Genomic DNA, 19,951 nt, shown 5'->3' with positions numbered 1-19,951 from the left:
TAAATCCAATCAGGTCACGGTGCTCAAAAAACGCTCCGTGGCTCCCCATTTCCCGCCAAGTGAAAGCCAAAGTTTTGAAGCGGGGCTCGATCCCACGACCCTGGGACCACGACCCGAAATCAAGAGTCAGACCCTCAACCGACTGACCCACCCAGGTGCCCCTTCCCCAGCTTTTTAATTATAAAAATGTTCAAACACACAGAAAAGGGAGGGACTAACACGACGGCACTCACATACACAACCCCAGATTCAACATGCAAGGTATTTGGAAAGATGCTAATAACATCATGACACTTCACCCGAAGACTCTAGCAAAACGCACTCCGTGTTTGGCTTTATCTTATCATCTGTCTTCCCACCACAAGACTGCAAACAGCACAAGGGCAGAGATTTTTACCTATTTTGTTCAGTGTGGTTTCCTCAGCACCAAGAACATTACTTGGCACCCAGTGGGGACGTCTACAGAGTAGGGAAAGAAAAGAGAAGACAAGGTCCTGATTCTGCTTCTGCCTTTTATTGACCCGTGACTTGGGAGATCATTTCACACTGCAGAACCTAGGTTTCTGCAACAACAGAGTAGGGGGCGCGCCTGGGTGGCTCAGCTGGTTAAGCTTCCGGGGTCTTAAATTCCACTCAGGTCTCCATCTCACAATTCATGGGATCCAGCCCTGTGTCAGGCTCTGCGCTGACAGCTCAGAGACATTCTCTCTCTCCCCCTCTCTCTCTGCCCCTTCCCTGCTCATGTGTGCGCTCTCTCCCTCTCACAATAAATAAACGAACATTTAAAAAACGCAATAAAGTGGAGGATAATAGTAACTACTTCTCAGCATTGTTGTGAGGATCAGACAAGGTAAGGGTGGAAAACTGCACCATTCGGTAAATTTCAGTTACATTTCCATCCAACTCTGAGGCAGAGGACTTGGTCTAGCCTGATTCTCTGGCTTCTGGGCTCCTAGAAAGCAGACCTTTTGCTCTGCGATGTTTGTAGCTGCCAGCCCCACCGAGATGTTTCTAGCACAGCCCCTCAAGAGAAGTTCTTGGACTTGAACGGCCCCAATGCAAAATCCAACAGAAACCCAACGGAGTGTGTTCCCTTGCCTACTCATTTGCCCCCGGCCCTCCCATTGCTTGATCATTCAGTGCTACCTAATCATCCCCTATACTTCATCTCCTGCTTTATCCACTCCTTTAACAGTTTTCACCGGAAATACCTAGAGGAGGGGCACTCGATTTCATCAGGCCCTGAGATTCTACTTTGTGAATTTCTTTCATGGATCTCTGAGGGTTTCTAACAATTGATCCGGCCTCCCTTGGCCTTTTCTGCATTTCAGGTTCGGTTGTGCGTCTGCGTTGCCAAACTTGTCTTTCAGACCCACTTTGAATACCCGAGTGGGTGTTTGCTGAAGAATGGGACTCGTCCCGCTGAACCTACATGTTTTCTTGGGTCAGATTACTCCGCAGAGGGAGGAATGCCTGGCCTTTTGCAAGCTTCCTGATAACCATCGCCCTAACTCCACTTGTGTGGGGCGTGGAGAGCAAAATATTTGCAGTGAGAAGTCTGAGTCTTCACCTGGTTCTCTCGACTCAAAGCTGAAACTCTTGAGCAAAATTCAAATTGTGGTTTAGGGACATTTTCTTCACCTGTAAAATGCAAACCAGAGGAACTGCAGGGGCACTTGGGTGGCTCAGTCGACTGAGCGTCCAACTTGGGCTCAGGTCATGATCTCATGTTTTGTGGGTTCAAGCCCGGCATAGGACTCACTACTGTCAGTGCAGAGGCTGCTTCGGATCCTCTGTTCCCCTCTCTCTCTGCCCTTCCCCTGCTTGCACTGTCTCTCTCAAAATGAATAAGTAAACTCAAAAACAAACAAACAAAAAAACAAAAAAGAAAAAGAAAGAAAGAGAAAGAAAGAAAAGAAACTACAATTCAGAGATGATGGATGTGAAGTCAAATTATTTTGTAATGGGTATTAGTTCACGTGATCTGCTTGGTCACAAGCAAATCTGTCACTACAACCCAGGCTCCTCTCTTCTCTTCTGTGTCCCTTTCTCAGCATTACTAATCATAACAACGACCATTTGTTGAAATTCCACTATGTGCAGGCACAGAGATTAATTTATCTCCAGGTCACAACATCCTTATTAAGGATGAGGAGTCCACAGAGACCAAGTCATTTGCTCAAGTTTCTACTAAAAGATATTTCCCGAGATTAGCTTGCTATAGGGCTGCCAGATAACAACGAATATATATATATATATATATATGTATATATATGTATATATATGTATATGTATATATGTATATATGTATATATATGTATATGTATATATATGTATATATATGTATATGTATATATGTATATATATGTATATGTATATATATACACACACACACACACACACACACATATATACATATACATATATATATTCGTATATATATGTATATTTTTTTAGCACAAATGCACTTAGTGTTTTTTTATTTAAACTGAAAAAGTATTGGTGGTTGAGCCAAAATTCAAATTTAACTGAACGTCTCATATTTTTATTTGCTCAATCTGGGGGTCCCCCGGCAAAACCAAAGCAAGTTCCTCCCCGCGACGCCCTACGTCTCCCTGACACTAGTTCAGACTCCAGACCTCCGGACCCTTTCCGGAGGCGGAAGGCGGAGAAGGCGGAGACTCCTGCCCCTCATCAACATGTCCACCAACGAGCCGGCGCGAGGACCTTCCGCCCCGCACAGACGTGGCCGCGCCGCGCCGCGGAGGATTGGCTCCAACCCAGAGCCCGGCCTTCCTTGGCGCTGGGAGCCCCTTCCATTGGGCAGTTATAAAACATGGCGGAGCCCCGCCCCCGCCTTCCTCGCACCACTCCCTCGCGGCGCGGGGGCGGGGCCGCAGCGGCGGCCGCGGTAAGGGTTTCGGTGATTGGCGGAGGGCCGTGGCCGGACCGTCACGTGGCCTCGGGCACGTTTGTTTGCGGAAGTAGGAGGAAGTAGATGTGCTGAGTAAGCCGAGGTGAGTGACGGCCCAGGGGAGGCGGGCCTTGAGGGCCCTTCCCAAACCTCCTCCGCGCCCCAATTTCGGTGGTCTCCACCCGGACCCTCCTTCGGACCTCTTTTGTGTTCCCCGGTTTTTAGTCGTGTCCTCCATTGGCCCTCGTGTGACCCCCTGAGTGCCCGCAACTTCCGCCCTTTGATCCCCCAGCGTCCCCAACTTCCATCTGTGACAGCTCTTGTCTCATCTCGAGCTTGTGACACCCCCACCCCCTGGGTCGCCACCTTCGACCCTGGGTCCGTCCTTAGTACCCCGGTCTCCTTGATGTGTCTCTCCTCTATCCTGGCTTCCTTAGTGAGGCCTTCCCCGTCTCCCTCCAGCTCCGGTGCCTCTCAATGCCCTCAGCTTTCACTCTGGGCCGCGTTGATTGACCCGTTTCCTTCCTGTGCCTTTGTCAGTGCTCCCCACTTTTCTGCCTCTGTATTCCCACTTGATCCCTCATTTCACCTCTTTTCTGACTTTCTCCATTTGTGCCTCCCTTGTTGTCCATTTTACTCTCCCCCATTTCTGACTCGCTTCTCCTTGCTTGTTGTCTCTCATGTGTCTCCAGATTTCATCTGTCCCTGCTCCCCACCACGTTCCCCGTAGCTTCCTCACCCAGGGTCTCCCAACCCACCAGTCCGTGTCCAGCTCCTGCTCCCAGAGATGCCCTGACATCTGGTGACAGGGAGTGCATGACCTGTGTGACCATGCAACTGAGATGGGCAGGCCCGTGGGTGTGGGACAAGGAGGGCACAGGGCTCAGGGATCTGTGCCCATTTTTTTTTTTTTTTTTAGTGGACTACGCATAAACAAATACCTTCCCTTCCCCTGAGCTTCTGGGTCTTTCCCTCACCTGCCCTTTCACCCACCCAACAGGATGTTAGGCAGGTTTGGGTTGGCAACACAGATGCCCCACCCTTGTGCTGAATGCAGTGTTTCTGTTATTGTCTCTGCTTTAAAATGTTCCTGGAGCATGGAGGCTGTTTTCTGTCCCAAGTCTCAGTTTCCTTATCTGTGAAAGGGGGATTGAGGTTGAAATTTTGAGAAAATGTAGCAGATGAAGCTTCGTAATCGGCACGGTCCTGTGCAAACGCATGGGTTTGCTATTGTGTCATAGGCGGGAAAGGGAAAGGCATAAAAGGACAAAAAGCAAGGAGGGAAAGGCAAGTAGAAGGAACGTTGTCTTTCATTTAGCATTTGGCCATATTTATGGCTCATCTGCTGTGAGTTAGGCTCTTTTGTGTGTTGCTGCTTTTACCATCCGTTCATTCCTCATTTATTGAACAACTATTTATGGACTGTTTATTACGTTCTGGGCTCCTCTTGACGTAGCCAATGTCATTCCTATTTCACGTAAGGAAGAGAGGCACCAGATGTTGAGAGGAGACTGGAGTCCCACCCTGAATACCGTACTTTATAACACCCGTGTGGGCCCGTGTGATTGCCCTGCTGGGCAAGGGTCACTAGTGTTGTCTCAGGGCCCAGGGCACTTTTTCTCCCTTCTGTGGATTGCTTTCTCGTTAAGGGATAGCATCCTCAAAGGAGAATTTCCTTTTCACTCAGCAGAATGATGTCACCAAGAGAGAGGAAGTGCTGTGTGTGGGTCTGCAAACATGTGCTGGGTGTGTATGAACGGGGTGAGGGGGTGTAGTGAAGGGACTGTGTTACGAGCTTCACTTCATAGAGGGTGGCTCCTGGGAGAACATTTTAATAGACCCGTGCCTTAAATGCCTCTTGTCTTTTTTGATCCGTCTTCATTTTTGCGGGCGATCTCATCCTGTCTCATTGCTTTAAGCACCATCTCTACTCTGACAACTCCCAAATTTATGTCTCCAGTCCAGTCTAGGTCTTTCCCCTGGATGATAGACTCACCTGGCTTGCTCAGCACCTCAAATGGAGGCCTTTCCAAGTTAAAAGCATTCAGAATTAAGCTCCTGACATTCATCTCCTGCGTCCCCTTCGGCCCTGCCCCACCTTCCCCCAAAATCTTCCCTTCCTCCCCGCCCCTTACTTTCCCATCTTTAGGAAATGGCAGTATTCTTTTTTCTTTTCTTTTCTTTTCTTTTCTTTTCTTTTCTTTTCTTTTCTTTTTTTTAAATTTAAGTTTATTTATTTATTTTGAGAGAGACAGAGACAGTGTGAGCAGGGGAGGGGCAGAGAGCTAGGAAGAGAGAGAGAATCCCGAGCAGGCTTCCACCCTGTCAGCACAGAGCCCGACACGGGGCTCAAACCCACATACTGTGAGATCATGACCTGAGCCGAAGTCGGACGCTTAACCCACTGAGCCACCCAGGTGCCCCTTCTTTCTTTTTTAACGATATTGTTTTGTTTTGTTTTTTGTTTTTTGTTTTTTTCTAAATTTATTTTTGAGACCGAGAGAGACAGAGCAGGAGTGGGGGAGGGACAGAGAGAGTAGGAGACACAGAATCCGAAGCAGGCTCCAGGCTCTGAGCTGTCAGCACAGAGTCCGACGCGGGGCTCGAATTCACAGACCGCGAAATCACGACCTAAGCCGAAGGGGGACACTGAACCAAACGAGCCACCCAGGGGCCCCAGAAAATGGCAGTGTTCTTCTTCAGTTGCTTAGACCAGGGCTGTCAGGTTATCCTTGAAGCCTCTCTACACCCTGCCGTCCAGCCAGTGATCTGTTAATGTTGCTCCTTTACTCCAGGCCTTGCAGTGGCTTCTCTCACTTGTACATGCCTGGCGCTCCATTACCCCCCTGACCTCATTGGCTCTCTTGCTGTGCCCGGAACTCATCAGGCATGCTGCAGCCCCAGGGCCTTTGCACTCGCTCTTCCTTCTGCTTGGAAAACTCTGCACCTGGGTATCCGTACCATTTCTGCCCTCATTTCCTTTTAGTCTTTATTCAAGGTCACGTCCTTCGTCAGGACTTCCCCGGTCACCCTGTCCAAAATTTCAGTCTCTACCTCCACACTTCCTATCCCTCTCCTTTGGTTGACTTTTCTTCTCAGCATCTAAGTAGCACCTAAAACCAACGTATCTGTGTTGCCCATTTATCTTTTTTTTTTTTTTTTTTTTATAGCTCTCTCTAAAATAGAAGTTCTAGGACGGCAGGGGTTTTTGTCTATGTTGCTCACACCAGCGGAATCTCTGCTGTTAGAACAATGCCCGCCACAGAGTAGGGCCTCGATAAATATTTATAGAGTGATTCATAAAATGGGCCACCCTGTACCTAGGCACGAGCCCAAAGATCTCTTCAGGCGATCGGTGTCTCCCGTCCTTGGGAGCCCCAGCAACACATCTGGGGCAGCCCGCTGTCAGCTGTGGTCCAGCCAAGCAGAGCAAATGAAAAAAGAAACCTTCTCCTCCCTTGAAGGGCGTTTGCCTCTGGCGCGTGTGAATGGCACTGTGTTTTCAGACGTGAGCCTTAGCTTTCGGAGGACAAGAGGTTGACCGTCGAGCCACTCGGCCACTTTCCGTTCAGGCTTTCTCCTTGAAGGCAGTTTGAGGATGACGAGATGGCATGCCAGCGGCCGACCCCTTGGGTGCAGAGCCTGGCAAGTTACATAACGTCCTGTGCCTCAGTTTCCCGTGTGCAACGTGGATAGAAGTACACCTTCTCTTAGGAGAGTCGTGAAGATTAGATGCGATAATTGCCTCAGCCACATGGTGAGGTGCTGGGTGCCCCGTGGGTGCTGAGTGCACGTGGCAGTGTTGTTTCCTGGGTACAGGGACGGGAGCCAGCTCTCCTCGTTCCTCACTCACATCAGGAGTTCGGGATGCGCTGGGATCAAAGAGAACATCTGAAGGAACCTTTTGGTTTGGAGGCAGCTTTGGCGGTCCAGAGCCTGGAGGGGGGATGGAAAGAAAGGACATTTGACCTACCCCTACTTTCATCCAGTCTTGTCTCATGCACTAATGGAGCACCGACTGTTTGCAGGCCCTGTGCGTACCGCAGTTCAGGAGTCCAAAGAAGAAGCCACCAAGGGCCACCTGCCTGGGTGGCTCAGGCGGTTAAGCTCCCGACTCTTGATCTCAGCTCGGGTGTGGATCTCAGGGTCGTGAGTTCAAGCCCCGTGTTGGGCTCCGCCTGGGGCGTGAAGCCTACTTTAAAATTAAAAAAATTAAATAAAAGGAGAAGAAGCCATGAGTCCAGCCACCAGGCAGTACCTCCCACTTCTTTTCTCTGGGCCTCGGTTTCCCTGTGTGGCAGACAGGGACAGCACCCGCACCTTCCTTCCTTCACGGGTGTTTGTGGGCTTTGGGACAGCCAACAGAGGTGGGACATGTTTGCCAGCCATAAAATGGGGTGGTCTCGTGAGAGGGCCTCATGAGGCGGTGCGCTCACGTGTTGAGAGGTGCGGCCGGCGGGGCCGAAGGAAGGAAGGCGGTGCTCGGCCTGGGCTCGGTGCCCTGACCACCCTGCCCGGGCAGTGGACCGGGGGGACACATCAGCCGCACAGGAGGGATCGCTGGCCCGTGCCAATTGTTCCAATCATGGGACATCCTGTCCTAAGCAGCCGGGGCTCGGGAAGCCTGATTTACAACTCGAGCGGTCCTGTGTGTGCTCCCAGGATCCCCCACGAGGCCAGGCCTGTGAGGTCAGCTTCCTGACCCGGCTGCCTGTGGGATCCTGTCACGCACCTCTCCCGGGCAGCTGTCCCGGGCCTCTGGCTGGGCTTCGTCCAGAAGGAAGCAGAGGGCTTAAAGAGGTCCCCTGCTTAGACTCGGAATGAGCTCAGCTTCAGGTGTATAAAGCCAGACTTTCCAGACCAGAGCTCGGTGCCACTCGGGAGGCCCAGCAGGTGCCCGTGCTCGTGACCTGAGCCGAAGTCGGACGCCCAGCCGACTGAGCCACCCAGGCGCCCCGAAACATGTATTAAAGATCCACTATTCATTGGGAGCAGCGTGCCATGTGCTTGGGTAAAAAAAATAGAGGATAGCAACCCAAGCCAACAGATGCACCGTCATCATCACGGGAGAAACGCTCCTTTGGGGGAGCCGCTGGGCTGTGTGAGGGTGTCCGCAGGGCTGAGAGTAGGGGAGGCTTAGGGTAGGACTTTCAGATGCGGTGTCCTGTGAGCCGGTTCTTGAAGGACGCGGAGGGTTTTTTCGTTTGTCTGACGGTGCGAGCGTACCATGAGGCAGAGGAGGAAAGCAGGGGAACACAGTCTAGGCGGGGGTGTGTGTGCAGGTGCGGGGAGGCCTGGGGGGGGGGGCATGTTCCAGGAGGTCTCTGGTGCAGCGTGGCTGGAGGAGGGGTGCAGGAGGTGGGCTCGGCCAGCTCCTGTGGGCGCTTGCCTCCCTGGCCCGGAGCTTGGGCTGCCTCTGGAAGGTGGTGGGAAGTCTGTGGGCAGGTGGGGGCATCCGATCTGCATCCTGCGGTAGGCACAGAGGGGCTGTAGGGCTGGACAGGCCGACCTGGCTTTCGTGTCGCACGGGCACCGACAGGATATAGTGCAAGCTGGGAGTGTGGCAGGGGGGACCCGTGTGGCACCCTGAGTCTCCACAGGGGGCAGCTGGGCCTTGAAGGACAAGCAGAAGCTGTGACAGAGATGACAGTGGTGGCGGGGGCAGGGAGAGGACGATCCAGGTAGGACAGGCAGACAGTTTGAAAACGCGGGGCCACCCCTGTCGCTGAAAGAGAAAACTGTCCCAAGGAGGAGGACGGGGGACGGGGCCCAGGACCTGGCGGCTTTGCACTTCCTCCCTTGCTTGACCCCTGCCTGGGGTCCCTCGGGGACTTCCCGGCAGAGGTGGAACCAGACATTCGGGGACGGAGTTCTCCACAACCACCGCTGTAACCAGCCCACGTGCTCCCTGTTCCTTATGGCACTTCTTCAGCTGTGTCGTCTGCAAGCTAATTCATTAATTTAGAGAGAAGAGAGCGAGCAGGGTAGGGGCAGAGAGAGGGAGGGAGAATCCCAAGCAGGCTCTGCGCTGACAGCGGGGAGCCTGACGTGGGGCTCAAACTCCTAAACCATGAGATGGTGACCCGAGTCGAAACCAAGAGTCGGAGGCTCAACCCACTGAGCCTGCCCCCCCCCGCCCCAGGCGTCCCCCGAGCACGGCTTTAAATTAGACGCTGGCAGAGCGGCTCCGTGGCGACCAGTCTTCATGTTGATCCAGCAGTGCCCGTGGTGCCCATCCACGCCGCCCAGGCCCCGTGAAGGTGCTCGTCCCCGGACACGTCATACGGGCCGTCTCCCTGTCTTCCCACAGGTCCTCTTGTGCTCCGTCTGTGGGGTGGCCTTTCACCCGGGACCCCACTGCAAAGTTCAGCTCAAGAATCACGTCGTGCAGTCCTCCTTTCCTGACTCTTCCCCCCCCCACCCCCCACCAGGGGACAGAGACTGGGCTTGGGTCCCCCCGGGGCTACTCATTTTATGAACCCAACCGGCCGCTTCCGGGGAACTCACCAGAGACGCCGCCCGTTGGTTCCAATCTGCCTGTGACCCCAGTACTGTTTCTTTTTTTGTTTTGTTTTCTTTTTTGGTGGACATCGGTATGTCCCACTTGAACTTGCCCTTCCCACACCCACAGTCTGAGGCCTCCTCGGGCCTCAGTTACTTTATCTCTAAAATGGGGACACTAGGACGCGTCCTTCCTGCCTGACAGGTCCTCTCCCCTAGGGGCGCCTCACCCAGCAGAAGAAGACTTTCTGAGTCTTCCCTGAAGAAACCAAGCAGGCGGGCTGGGCCTTTGACAGGGGATGGGTCAGCAAAAATAAGGATAAGAGGCCAGAGAAATCCGGCCTCACTGAAGGGAAGACGTAGGTGACACCCGGAAATCGCAGGAGTGCAGAGGCGGGACTGTCAGCGTCCCCCTCACCACAAAAGCTCTTGCTTTTCTGCCTGTGGCATCTGAGAGCTGCTCAAAGCCTTAGGTGCCCAGGAGCGGACAGTCCCTGCCAGATGACCTTGGTGTCCCCTGCGCCACCACCTACGTGGTGCGGGGAGCAAGCCCAGGTGAGGAGCCATAGAGACCGGGTGTCAGCAGATGAAAGCGAGTGTTGATGATCTGGGGAGGGAGGTCAAGGGCAAGTAGCTGTGAGAAGCCAGAGCGGGGAGGAAGGCAGGGGTGAGGGGGTTGGGGGGGGGGCGCTGTTCCCATGGCAGCCTGCTGCCCAGCCCCGCGTGCTCCCCCCTGCAGCCTCGCTGGAAACAACGTGGGCTCCAAGGTCAGGGGCAGGATGGGAGGGAGAGCGCAGAAGCGAAGCAAGAGGGAAGCACAGGCATGCGCTCTGTCTGCTTCTCACTCGCTGCTTTCCGGGCTGGTCTGTTATGATTGTTCCAGGATGTGGCCCAGGGGTTTCATTTCCTTTCTTCTACCTTGTGATAACAATGGCCCCTGTTTGTGTGCCCACGGTCGGCCAGCGTCTGGGACGCTTTCCCTCCATTGTGTCATTTCACCCTCACGCCCACCCTGGAAGCCTCCGGGTGATGGCCAGACCTGTCCTTTCTGTGGCCAGGCTGTCGTCAGCATGTGGGAGGCAGCCCGGCCACCAGCCCCAGGACCCTGAGGAAGGCGTCTTCTCCTCTGGGGCCGGATGTCTGCTTTTCCATCCAGCTGGTCGCCCGTGGTGACTCTCCCCTCAACCTCCAGTGGGCTCATGGGCGCTGGTGCTCTGGACTGTACCCACTGCCTCTGAGCCCCTCTCCTGGTGCCACCCACCTGCTCTCTGGGAAGCCTCTGTGCTGCTTTTCTTTTTTCTTTTTTTTTTTTTCTCTTTTTAAAAAGTGTTTATTTATTTTTGAGAGAGAGGGAGCGACAGAGCATGAGTAGGGGAGGGGCAGAGAGAGAGGGAGACACAGCACCCAAAGCAGGCTCCAGGCTCTGAGCTGTCCGCACAGAGCTCGACGTGGGGCTCGAACTCACGAACCGCGAGATCGTGACCTGAGCCGAAATCAGAGGCTTAACTGACTGAACCACCCAGGCGCCCCTGTGTTGATTTTCTAAGCCAGGCCTGACCCCCGTGGGTCCCCATGTCCCCAGCTGTGGGTCCCAGGGGCTCAGCCTTTACTCCTACTTTCTTTAAAAAAATAGAATCATCACACACACAAAATCCTTTTCCATTCCATTTGACAAATAGGAAAAAGGGGGACAAAATGGCCCATGAACCCAATATCCTCATCTCCCCTTCGTATTTTGGTATTTTTCTATCCCTTCCGTCGTGGTTGTTGCATAATTTTTACTCAGTTAAATTATGTTTTCACAGGCTTGCTGTGGGCCACGCCTGTGCCAGGGCTGAGTGCACGTTGGTGAAAAGACCAAGCACCTGTCCTTAAGAAGCTCAGACTCTCTCTAGGCTCTAACTCTTGTCCTTCACCCACTCGCTGTGTGACCTTGGGCCCGTTGCTTTACCTCTCTGTTCCTTGATTTTCTCATAGGTGCAACGAGGATGATAACGGTAACAATTTCATAGGGTGGTGGTGCAGATTAAAGATGAATATATGTCAAGTTCTTGGCCCAGGGCCAGAGAGCACAGAGAGGCGCATGAGTGTTTGGTCTGGCTGGTGTGACGTCAGGCAGGAGGATCAAGGAGAGGAAGGACATAGCAGATAGACAGCTCAACAGTGGACAGGCAAGGCGGTGCGAGACAGCCCTGCTTTCTGGAACCTTGTGAGGTTTGGAGCCCAGTGGGTGGGACCGACCGGGAGAGGCGGCGCGGAGAGGCAGGGGCCTTGCGGTCAAGTTTGCAGTTCACAGACAGCACAGGGAGCGTCGAGGACTCGACGCCACAGAGCCTGTAACACCACCGCGTGCTTCCTGAGCTGTAACGGTCACCGTCACTGTCTCTCGTGACTCCAGGGGCTCTCTGGAGTAAACACGGCGGAATTTACAACTCCTGTAATGTTGGGTGTAGAAGTTACTTCCGTTTCTGGGTGAAAACAAACATTGTTGCCGCGCACACTGATGCGTGTGCCACGCCTTCTGTCTCGGAGGCGTCTTTTCCGGGGACAATTTCCCATGCCGTCTTTTGGGGTCCCTCCCGTCTCCTCTGGCTATGGGGAGGGGCGCAGGTCCCCCCCCCCAGCACCTCTGTCCTTTCCGCTCCCAAGGGCAGGAGAAAGAAGGACCTTGGCACAGGTCTAAACATTCTTAGATCACAAGAGGAAGGGTGCTGCACAGCTGCAGAGCACTTTCAAAACTCTGCAAGCACGGTCTCCGAGCCTCAGTTTCCTTATCTGTCAGAGGGAGGGCGATCGGAGTAAAGAGGACTAATAATGTTTATTGAACGTTCGCTGTCTGCAGGTTCTGTTACTGGGCACCGTTACGGTTCTTACGGTGCACATAAGGACACTGAGACACAGAGAGGTTAAGTGACTTGCCCGAGGACACACAGCTGGTAAGGATTTGAACACAGTTTTGCTCCGGCACCCTGCGTCGTGTGGTTTTCTCAGAATGGAATGAGACAGTCACGTAAGATGCTTGGCTCAGGGCCTGTTGCCCAGTCAGTCAGGGCTCAGTAAACGTCCCCTGGTGTAATTATCGTCATCGACCCTTGTTCCCTTCCTAGGTGGTTCTTCGTAGGCTTCTTGTTCTTTTTATCCCCAAGCTCGATCCTCTCCTCAAGAGCTGGGCCAGAGTGTGGCCAGTGTCCGTTCACATGTCCACCCTCCCCCGGGGTGCCCACACTCCCGACCCGGAGCCAGAGGGCAGCCTGTAGCTAAATGTCACCCAGCTTTGGTGGCCCTGCCTCAGGAACGCAGTATGCTTTCTGGGAGCCTAGGCAACAGTGAGACGTCTGATTCTGTCGTCCCAACTGGGAACAGTTTCCACGGCAGAAACCGTGACCCTTTGAATCTGACACGTAAATGTGTTTCCATCCAAACACACGTTTGTGGTGTCTAAGTCTTGATGTTCACGTTCATTGCCGAGGCACTTGGGAAGCCGGTGGTAGCAGGCACCAAAAATTGGAGACAAACGCTTCCAGTCCCCCCCGCCCCCGATGGAGTGTGGGACGATCCTGGTCCCCTTGCGGCTTCTTGTAGAGACGGGACACTGGCTTCGTTTGCAGAATTGAAATGACTCATGGCAAGCTTTCTGAATGCTAAAATCCTGACTCTGAACCTCAGGTAGCAAGAACCCCTCCATCTGGACAGAGCAGTATCGTCTATGTGTATTCATGTCTGCCATCTTCTTTTTTTTTTTTTTTTTAAGTTTATTTATTTATTTTGAGAGAGAGAGAGAGAGAGAGAGAGAATATCCCAAACCGACTCCATGCTGTCAGTGCAGAGCCCGACATGGGGCTCGAACTCGTGAACTGTGAGATCATGACCCGAGCCGACATCAAGAGTCGGACACTTAACCGACTGAGCCACCCAGGCGCCCCTTTGTCTGCCGCCTGGTTGAGTGATACGGCTCCACACTACAGACGAGGAAACTGAGGCTCCGTTGGGGAAACTGGTCAGGAAGCAGGAGGGGTCTGGTCCCCTGGGTATGGTGGCAGCTTCCCATCAGGCCTTCTGACCCCCTACCCAGTGTCATTTCTCTTTCTCTCCCTCCTTTCCAGGTCCCTCCAGGCCCAGAACCAGCAGCACTGGTGGGGAGCGATCTGGGAGCCTGTGCAGGAAACTGCTACCCTTGGTGAGGTGGGCAAGGGAGACTGAGCCCAGCTGACCAGAGACCCCGTTTTCTTCCAGACCGAGGGGGCAGGTGGCAGGGCCTCCCCACCTGCCCCGCGGAAGATGCAGTTCTTTGGGCGCCTGGTCAACACCCTCAATAGCGTCACCAACTTGTTCTCGAACCCGTTCCGGGTGAAGGAGGTGGCTGTGGCGGACTACGTCTCGAGTGGCCGGATTCGGGAGGAAGGGCAGCTGGTTCTGTTCCAGAACTTTCCCAGCCGCACATGGGACTGCGTCCTGGTCAACCCCAGGAACTCACAGAACGGATTCCGGTGGGTGACGACGGGCTCCCACACGCACCTCTTTCCTTTGACTCCTCGCACTGGAGGTCCCTTGGGCAAAAAGCAGCTTCTTTGGGCCTAACATCTGAGGGCTCTGGAGTGGGGGGGGGGGGGAGGGCACCTCCTAGTCTCTGCACCTTCTGGCCTGTCAGGGGCCCCGCAGCAGGGGCGTGGGGATAGAAGCCTAGGCTTCGTCCTGCCTTCAGGCTGGACCCATGCTGCGGGAGGGAAGGAGGAGGGACAGGAAAGCCGAGAAGGGCCAAATCGGGTCAGGTCGAGGGATCACCTGTAGCCCTGGATCTTTAAAGGCGTGACTGTCCTTGTAGGGGCCGGCCAAGGTGCGGGAGAATGTGTAAGGGGTGGACAGCGCTCACTTTTCAGGGCATGCTGGGTCTCCCGTGGGCTGGAAGGAAAGGGTGGGAAGCCAGGACAGGGCCAAGAGAACTGAGCCAGCTGCCGAGCCGAGTGGCGCAGGGGGGGAGAAGTGGCCGAGCACCCGCCACGCAGGGTCCAGAGGAGCCTGGCAGACTGGCACTGGGCTAGTGCTGATGGGCCTTTTTCCATCCGTTCATCCATCTGGCCGGCCCACCGTCCACCCCTTCACCACACACCGGGCGTCTCCGGTGGCTCGGGAGTCCCGGGCCCTGGGCCAGGCCCAGCTGGCGCTGTGAGACACGCTTCGTGTCCTTACGGAATGTGCGGTCTTCGGGGGAGGCCACGTGCACAGCCAGGCACCGTAACAGCCACGTGCGGAGAGCCGTGGCAGGGGCGGACAGTGGGGACGCGGGAGGTGATCGCTTCCCGATGGGCTACTCCGAGCCTAGAGTGGGTAGGAACGTGCCCGGCAGAGGAGAGTGGATAAGGTCATTCCAGACGAGCAGAGGCGTGGAGGTGGGGGGCGCCTGCAGGCTGACAGGCCGGGTCGGATCCCCGGTGCGTGCGAGGCTTTGGTGAGAAGTGAGGCCGGAGGGAGCCTCCGGGGCCGTGCCGATCGAGGAGGCGTGCCAGCAGGATCTCAGCGGCGAGCTGGGGGGGTCAGTGTCCAGCCAACAGGAGGAAAGTGGAGGCGGCCTATCAGGGGAGAATCCAAGTCTGGCTCTACAGAGAAACTGAGGCAGAGGCCCCCACAGTGGGCAAAGAACACAGCTCAGCAGCCAGTGGGGACACCAGTTTTAAACGGCAGAGCTAGTCCACACGCCGGGCACAGATGGGCCTGAGCGGATGGCCATCCTGCTGGCCTTGGTCAGGACAGGGCAGGCAGGCTTCCTGTGGCTCCAGAACTCTCCTCCCCAGACCCGCAGCTGAGGGCGGCCGGTGGGGAACGCACAGCTGAGCAGGCGGCGGGTCCCCTCTTTGGAGCACCACTCAGCTTTGCTTTTGGGGCACCCAGCCCCGGGAGCTCTACCAGCCCCCCCCCTCACCCAGGTCCTGTCCGCTACAAATGTCCTTTGACAGGGTTCCAGATCCGACTCAGCAAGCTCGAGCCCCACTTCCATCCAGGGGGTTCAGCCCTTTGCCAACAGCTTATTAACTGCATGTTTATTTTTCTCATGTATTTTATTTTTAATGTTTATTTATTTGTTTAACAAATAATTTATTTACAAGCAGGGGAGGGGCGGAGAGAGGGAGACACAGAATCGGAAGCAGGCTCCGGGCTCCGAGCTGTCAGCACAGAGCCCGACGCGGGGCTCGAACTCGTGAACTGTGAGTTCATGACCTGCGCCGAAGTCGGATGCTTAACCGACTGAGCCACCCAGGCGCCCCAACTACGTGTTTATTTACTACCTTTAATTAGGGGGCCACTTTATACTATTTTCACATATGGTACATGAGCACATCCTCCAATGACCTTTAGAAGGAAGCAAGGAAAGCGGTATCCCATTTTATGGGTAGGAAAACTGAGGCTCGGGAAGATAAGGGAGTCATTCAAGGTTGCACGGGAAGCAGCGAAGAAACGGAACCTGTGTCCTCTGGTTCCTAAGCCTTTTCTCTCCCTGCGCCGTTGTGTTTTTCCGAGCCTTTAGACGGAATAGGGAGCGTCGGGTGTGGTTTCGAGCCAAGCGCGGCGCGTCTCCTCTCAGAATTCCTGACCTCCCTCACCTGGCCCTGGACTCTTTCTCCTCTTCTTCTGACCTGCTCCCACCCAAACGTTTCTGTCTCAGCAGATGGCATCGCCATCCATCTGCGTGGTTGTGCAATCCAGAAACCCAGGAGTGATCCTTGGTTCCTCGGGCTCCGTCACCCCCAGATCCGGGTCACGACTGAGTTCTGTCGGGTGCCCCTCCCAAGCACACGTTGAGTCTGCCGCTGCTTCTCCGTCCGTCATGCTTAGGTTTGGCCTGAGTGATTTCTCCCAAGTGACAGCCACGGCAGACAGCTCTGCTCTGCAGAGACCCCAGGGGCCCGGGCTCTTGCTGTCTTGTTCTACCGTGGGTGGCCTTCATTCTCTAGGTCACCACCTGGTCCCAGGTGGGCCATGCCAGATTCAGCCATCACGGCCGTCTTCCCAGTCGGCAGAAAAGTGAAGCACAGGGTGAAAAAAGGCACCCTTCCTTCTTAGGGGCTTCCCGGAAGTTGCACAGAAGCCTTTCACCTGAATCCCTTTGGCCCGGACGTGGTGGTCACGTGGCCACAACTAACCGCGAGGGAGGCTGGGAAGCCGAGCCTTGTATTCCAGCCGCGTGCCAATCCAAAATCCGGGGCTCTGTTATTCTCCATTTTGCTGCCGCCTCTCTTTCCAGGCCATGGTCATTGTACACACAGACTCCAGCTGCACCCCCCGCCCCCCAGCCTCTGGTTCTCCTCCCATCCTCTTCCAAGCTGCTGTCAGAGCAGAGCTTTCCAGAGCACAAATCTGATCCCTCCCTTCCCTGCTTCACTCTTCAAGAACTCCCTATGTCCTTAACTCATCAGCTGCTTAGCCTGGCTTGAAAGGACCAGCGTGGTCAAGCCTTGCTCCTCCCTCTGGTCTCAGCTCTTGCCACCCTGTGCTCCTGGCGTTCGCCCAGACTCTTCCGTCGGCCTAGAATGCTTTCCTTTTCTTGGCCCGCCTCACTTCTGCTTGCCCTTCCCTGACCTTCAGGCTAGAGCAGGGGCTGCTGCCGTGTGGCCCCATAGCACCCCATCCCTGCGCTCAGTAGACTGCCTTCCTGGTGGACCACAGAGCCCGTGAGGGGGAGCAGCCGTGTGTGTCTTGTTCAGCCCAGTACAGTCCCCAGCACCCGGCCTTGTGAGATGAGCACCGTGTAGCGACGCAGCTTCGGCGGTATTTACGGAGGGCTCGCCGTGCGCCATGCCCTCTGTCCGGGACTGGGGACCGTCGGATTCAAGGCAGTCGGGGAGGTGAGCTGGGAAGCAGGGTGGAGGTTATGAAGAGGTGCAGAAATGGCCATGCCGAGGCCTGGGGGGTGTGTGTGAGGGCCAGAGCCCAGGGGTTCTCCTAGAGGTAGTCATCGTGGGGTCTCCCCCGCTGCTCCCAATCCCCTGCAGTTCGTAGAAGGAAGGTGTGGTGTTCTAGACTTCTCCGGGGTGCTGACGTCCTGCCTTTGAAAGGCCTCCCCCGCCTTTGCTCGCCCAAAGGGCTCCGACTGCCCCACAGCACACAACCCCGTTACAGGTAGCCAGGGAGGCTGGTCAGTCGTAGAGCTGGGGTCCAGACCCAGCATTCTGGCTCCGGGACCCAGGTCTTCCTTCCCCTCCCCCCCACCGGGCCACCGAGCAGTGTGGAGAGCTGGGCGGGACTCCGCTCGCCTGGGCCCGTCCTGGGCACCCCGGGCCTGACGTACGGTCGGTCCAGAGCCCTGGCTCTTCTGGTAGTCTCTGGGAGCCTTGCGTGCGCATCCTGATAACATCCAGACTTAAGTTCCTGCTGCGAACTCATCACCTACTCCTGCCCCTTGCTTGTGACATGTGATCTTTGCTTCTTGAAAGGGGACTGATCTTCGAGGCAGCCCCCCCCCCCCGCAACACTGGGACCTCAGACAAGCTGAGTGGCCTGTATCCTGGCTTGCTCCCTCCCTATTCATCCAGCCCACAGCCCACCCTCTCTGAACACAGCACACCTTCAGGAGCTCACACAGTAGCAAGGAAAGGTAGATCCGTACCCAGCATGCAGCGGGAAATATGTTACAATAGGAACGAGGAAAGCTCTTATGTTCCCCAAACAGACCTCCCCCTTTGCCCCTTCCTTCTCTGTCCTCACTGCCGCCGCTCTTCCCCACCCCATTTGCCCGACCCTTGGCTCCCTGCTCTGTGGGCGGGTCCTCCCCCACTCTCTTCTCCCTCGGCACTGTCCATGCTTCTGTCTACCCCTCTTGCCTGGGATCGCTATGTGTCTGTTTGCACCTGTGTCTCCCCAGCAGACCGCAGAGGTCCCGAGGGACAGCGCCTGGGTCAGAGTCATCTCCCCGAATGCCTGTGGTAGTGCCAGGCAGGCACTCAGGTGCGTGAGGAGTATTTGTCGTGAGTGTGGTTGCCCCCCGCGTCCACTGAAGGTAGATGTGTCTTCAACAGGAGGGGTTAGGGGCGCCCGGGTGGCTCAGTCGGTTGAGCGTCCGACTTCAGCTCAGGTCACGATCTCGCGGTCCGTGGGTTCGAGCCCCGCGTCGGGCTCTGGGCTGATGGCCCAGAGCCTGGAGCCTTCTTCCGATTCTGTGTCTCCCTCTCTCTCTGCCCCTCCCCCGTTCATGCTCTGTCTGTCTCTCTCTCTCTCAAAAATAAATAAACGTTGAAAAAAAAAATTTTAACAGGAGGGGTTGGAAAAGGCCTCTTGGGGGCAGTTGGGGGAGAGATGGGCCTAAAAGGGGGAGGAGGAAGATTTCACCTGGAGGAGGCGCCGAGAGAGGGCTCTGCAGAGAGAGAGGCACGTCACGTGCAGAGAGTTTCTCCTCGGTGCCGAAGGGCTCGTGCTCAGCTTTGAAACTGGAGAGTTAGATACCACTCTAGCCTAATGGTTCTTGCCCATGTTTTGGTCTAGGACGCCCTTGAAAGTCCCAGGGGACCTCTCCATCTCTCTCACTCTCTCTCTCTCTCTCTCTCTCTCTCTCTTTCTCTCTCCCCCCCCCCCCCCCGCCAAATGCACGGCATGCGATTTCCTGAAGTTCACGGAGCCCCTGAGGCACATCTACAGCTCACTCGCAGCCAAGGCTGAGGCTTCCCGGAGCTGATGCCAGGTGGTTTTTGTCTGGGGGCTCAGTTCCAGAAGAGAGGGAAAAGACAGCCCCACGAGCCCTCTCGGTGTTCAGTCTTCTCTCTGAATCTTGTGCCCCTGGCCCTAACCCACGGCTGGCTCTCCCTCGAAAGCCTCAAGAGTTTTCTCTCCCGGTCTTTCCCCTACTGGGCCTGGAGGAGGGACAGGGTGCCCCTTGCCCCCCAGCCTTGAAATCATCATCCTGTACTATCCACACTCTGTCCCGGGGTTCCCCACACCCTTGGGGACATGTGCCCCTGGCCCAGAGTGCCCTGTCACCATCACTACCTGTTTTGATGCTCGGTGACTGTGAAATTTGCAGGGCGCCCTCCCCCCCTTACACCCACGGCTCTTGGTGCCAGACCTCCCTCAGCCCACATGGCCATTCCCTGGATCTTGTCGTCACCAGTAACCGCGGCTCTTCTGCAAATACAAGCCCCCCACTTGCCGCCCTTGCTCCTGTCTTTCCCGCTCCTTCTCCCTAGTCCTCTCAATGCCAAGTTCTCCCCCTGCAGACACAGACCGAGGTGTCACCCTGCTAGGGTCCCCGTCCCCTTCATGGACTTCACTTCCTGCCCTGCTGAAACTGTCATTATGATCACACCTTGCATACCATACCCTCTCTTCTTTCTTGCTTCTCTTTCTTTGTCATATTTGCTTGGCAAAACCCTAATGCCGGTTAATTCCAGTTCTCCACCATGGCCTGAAGAGCTCCCCTCCCTGCCGATTGTCCTCACCCCAAAGGGCCAGCAGGTATGTCTGACCCTGTCCTCCACCTCCTTCCCTCCCCACCCCTTCATGCTCACCTGCAGCTGGTTGTGCCTCCACCCTGTCTGCCCACACCTGCTCCGG

The 19,951-nt window shown here is 55.4% G+C and overlaps 1 protein-coding gene across 9 annotated transcripts in view; it reads left to right on the top strand.

Moving 5' to 3' along the window:
- Positions 1 to 2,951: 2,951 nt before the first annotated feature.
- The window catches only part of PLA2G6 (phospholipase A2 group VI), a 58,000-nt gene continuing 41,000 nt past the window's right edge, over positions 2,952 to 19,951 (top strand). The window contains exons 1-3 of one of the 9 annotated variants that reach the window (XM_047064959.1): positions 9,670 to 9,970; positions 12,258 to 12,351; positions 13,519 to 13,902. In XM_047064959.1, coding sequence (XP_046920915.1) covers positions 13,694 to 13,902 — 209 coding nt within the window. In that variant the 5' untranslated portion in view covers positions 9,670 to 9,970; positions 12,258 to 12,351; positions 13,519 to 13,693. Of the gene's footprint in view, positions 3,018 to 9,669; positions 9,971 to 11,220; positions 12,352 to 13,381; positions 13,903 to 16,998; positions 17,254 to 17,836; positions 18,353 to 19,951 lie in introns of those variants that run through there. The other 8 variants (XM_047064960.1, XM_047064958.1, XM_047064961.1 and 5 more) reach the window with 8 other exon arrangements.

The sequence above is a fragment of the Lynx rufus genome, unplaced genomic scaffold (genome assembly GCF_022079265.1).
Source record: "Lynx rufus isolate CCGP_SWC_20201006 ecotype Redwood Valley unplaced genomic scaffold, mLynRuf1.p SCAF_7, whole genome shotgun sequence".
Taxonomy (NCBI): Eukaryota; Metazoa; Chordata; class Mammalia; order Carnivora; family Felidae; genus Lynx; species Lynx rufus.
The sequence above is the reverse complement of the archived record's forward strand: the minus strand, read 5'-3'. Positions and strand labels throughout refer to the sequence as shown.